Consider the following 2,607-nt stretch of genomic DNA (forward strand, 5'->3'; position numbering starts at 1 on the left):
TTATGAGTAGGTTGGCCGTTTTTTGTTTTTGCAGTAAATTGTCAATTGTATTTTCTGATTTTTGTCTGTAGGAATGACGTTCCTATTAATAATATCTTTCTGGTCCCTTTCCTCCGTTTTATGAGCCGTCAAAAAGAAGTTCCTGTAAAACAGTCTAATAGGGGGTATAAGTGTTGTGCTAGTTGACTCTTCAGAGGTTGCATAGCGTTTCACATTTCTTTTTATGACGTCTTCAACGTAACCCTTAGAGAAGCCATTGTTGATTAGGACCTGCCTTATCCTACAGAGTTCTTCATCGACTTGCTTCCATCCTTAGCTGTGGCTAAGAGCCCGGTCGACATAAGGGTTGACAACATTTCTCTTGTACTCGACTAGGCAGTCACTATTGGCATTGAGGCACATTCCTATGTTTGTTTCCTTAGTGTAGACTGCAGTGTGGAAGCCTCCGTTCCTTTCCGTGACTGTTACATCTTGAAAGGCCAGCCTCCCAACATTCTCAATCTCGTAAGTGAAACTTAACACAGAATTTTGCTCGAACGCCTCCTTCAGCTGCTGCAGACTTCTGACATCAGGCACCTGCATAAAAATGTTGTCAACATACCGACAGCATATGACGGGTTTCAAGTCCATGTCAACTAAGACCCTCTGCTCTATGGTACCCATGTAGAAGTTTGCAAACAGGACACTTAGGGGAGAACCCATAGCGACTCCATCTACTTGCTTATGCATGTGCCCATCTGGACATTAATGAAGACGGGTGCTTCATTAATGCAGGCTTGGAGTAGCTTTCTTAGTATGTTTTCTGGTATGTCAACAGGAGTACAAGCCGGATGATGATACACTCTGTCCACTATCATCCCAATTGTTTCAGCCACAGATATGTTGGTAAACAGCGTCTCTACATCCAACGAGGCTGTTATCCCCGTGGCCCGTGCTCCCCGCTGTAAGTCAACGAATTCGTTTGGAGACTTCAGGCTGAAACCACAAGGTACATAAGGAGTCAGCAAGCAGTTGAGTCGCTTAGCCAATTAGTATGTGAGTGTAGGTATCTATCTGATAATTGGCCAAAGAGGGTTTCCAGGCTTGTGGGTATTGACATTTCCATACGCATAACCAAGTTTGTATTCCTCAATAACCTTTGGCAGGTGGAGTCCGGATTTCTTGGCGTTCACAGTTTCGATCAATCTGTTTACCTTCGTTTTAAATTCGGCTGTAGTGTCCTTCGTTACCCTTTGGAATTTAGTTTAGTAGGAGAGTATGAGGTTCATTTTTGCCAGATATTCGTCTTTTTTAAGAATAATGTATATTGGCGACTTGTCACCTCTCCTGACGACTATCTCCTTATTCTCACGAAGGCTCTTAGCTGCCGCCTTGAGCTCGGGGGACAGTATGGTGTTTCTGTAGTTACCTCGAATCTTTTCTCCTTCTGCAATAAGTCCCACTTGCAAGGTGTCTTTAGTGGTAACCTTATTTTGCGTCTAGAGGTCGAATATGTCGTCCAAAAGGAACTCCAACTCTACTTTCTGGGCCATCTCACTTGGTCTGGACATAACATGACAGTTTATACCCAGATTTAAGAGAGTGATTTGGTCCTCAGTGAGGTTGATTCCAGCAAGGTTTAGGAAGCCATCTCTAGGTCGTGGAATCGCCATAGGTCCTCCAAATAATGCTGTCAGTTTCTTGATGATCCTGGTTTCGGTGCTGTGGCGATGTTGATCTCTAAAGATGTCGAGGTGTTGGTCGATTCGAGAACGGACGTTTTCGTCGATGTTGATGACAGACAGACAGCCAGGAGCACTATGCACATGGCATACCTTGTTCTTTAACCACTCGACCAACCGCGACTGTACGAAAGACAATGGTAGCCGAGGCTATTTCCCCAACAACCCGACAGTACGTGGCGGTAAGCTTGGGCATCGATATTTCATTGAATCATATCACTTTGTGGGCCACGTGAGCAACACAAATGTGAGCAAGCTTGAATAGTCCCCAAGCATATATGCAACAGAAAACTTCACACCCCAGAAGGATTCGAACCCAGACAGCCAGAAGCACTATGCACATGGTGTACCTACTTCTTTAACCACTCGATCAACTGTGACAGTACAAAAAACATTGGTAGCCGAGGCTATTTCCCCAACATCCCGACGACACTTGGTGGTAAGCTTGGGCATTGATATTTCAACGAATCACCTCATTTTGTGGGGCCACATGAGCACACAAATGCGAACAGGCTTGAATGGTCCCCAAGCATATATGCAACTGAAAACTCCACACCCCACATGAAAACTCATGTGAAAAACCCAGTTTGTCAAAAAAACATGTTTTTTTTACCTGCCACAGATGTCACATCTATATAGTTGGTATATAAAAACACGCTCGTATGTGAATGGAACGTTGTGTCAAAAATTCAAAGCAATCGGTAAAGAAACTTATGGAGATTTGCTATTTTAAACAAACGAACATTTACGTTTCTATTTATTTACTAGCTGTACCCGGCCACACATTGCGTGACTCAGCAACCGTCCCCAGTCTCCCAGTCCTTCCACCATCCCCATCTCCAACGTCCCCTCGTCCTAAGTATTCACCACTCCACCGTCTCCTCAT

The 2,607-nt window shown here is 44.3% G+C and overlaps 1 protein-coding gene across 1 annotated transcript; it reads right to left on the bottom strand.

Annotated features, from left to right (window-relative positions):
• Nucleotides 1-312: 312 nt before the first annotated feature.
• On the bottom strand, nt 313-702 carry LOC138360909 (uncharacterized). The gene has a single exon (XM_069320410.1). It carries the CDS (start codon nt 700-702, stop codon nt 313-315), a length of 390 nt encoding a protein of 129 aa, XP_069176511.1.
• Between the last annotated feature and the right edge of the window lie 1,905 nt (nt 703-2,607).

The sequence above is a fragment of the Procambarus clarkii genome, unplaced genomic scaffold, assembly GCF_040958095.1.
Source record: "Procambarus clarkii isolate CNS0578487 unplaced genomic scaffold, FALCON_Pclarkii_2.0 HiC_scaffold_130, whole genome shotgun sequence".
In the NCBI taxonomy this organism is placed as follows: Eukaryota; Metazoa; Arthropoda; class Malacostraca; order Decapoda; family Cambaridae; genus Procambarus; species Procambarus clarkii.

What these genes read in the sequence shown, in the direction of transcription:
- LOC138360909 (XM_069320410.1), bottom strand. Translation starts at nt 702, where the DNA reads ATGGGTTCTCCCCTAAGTGTCCTGTTTGCAAACTTCTACATGGGTACC.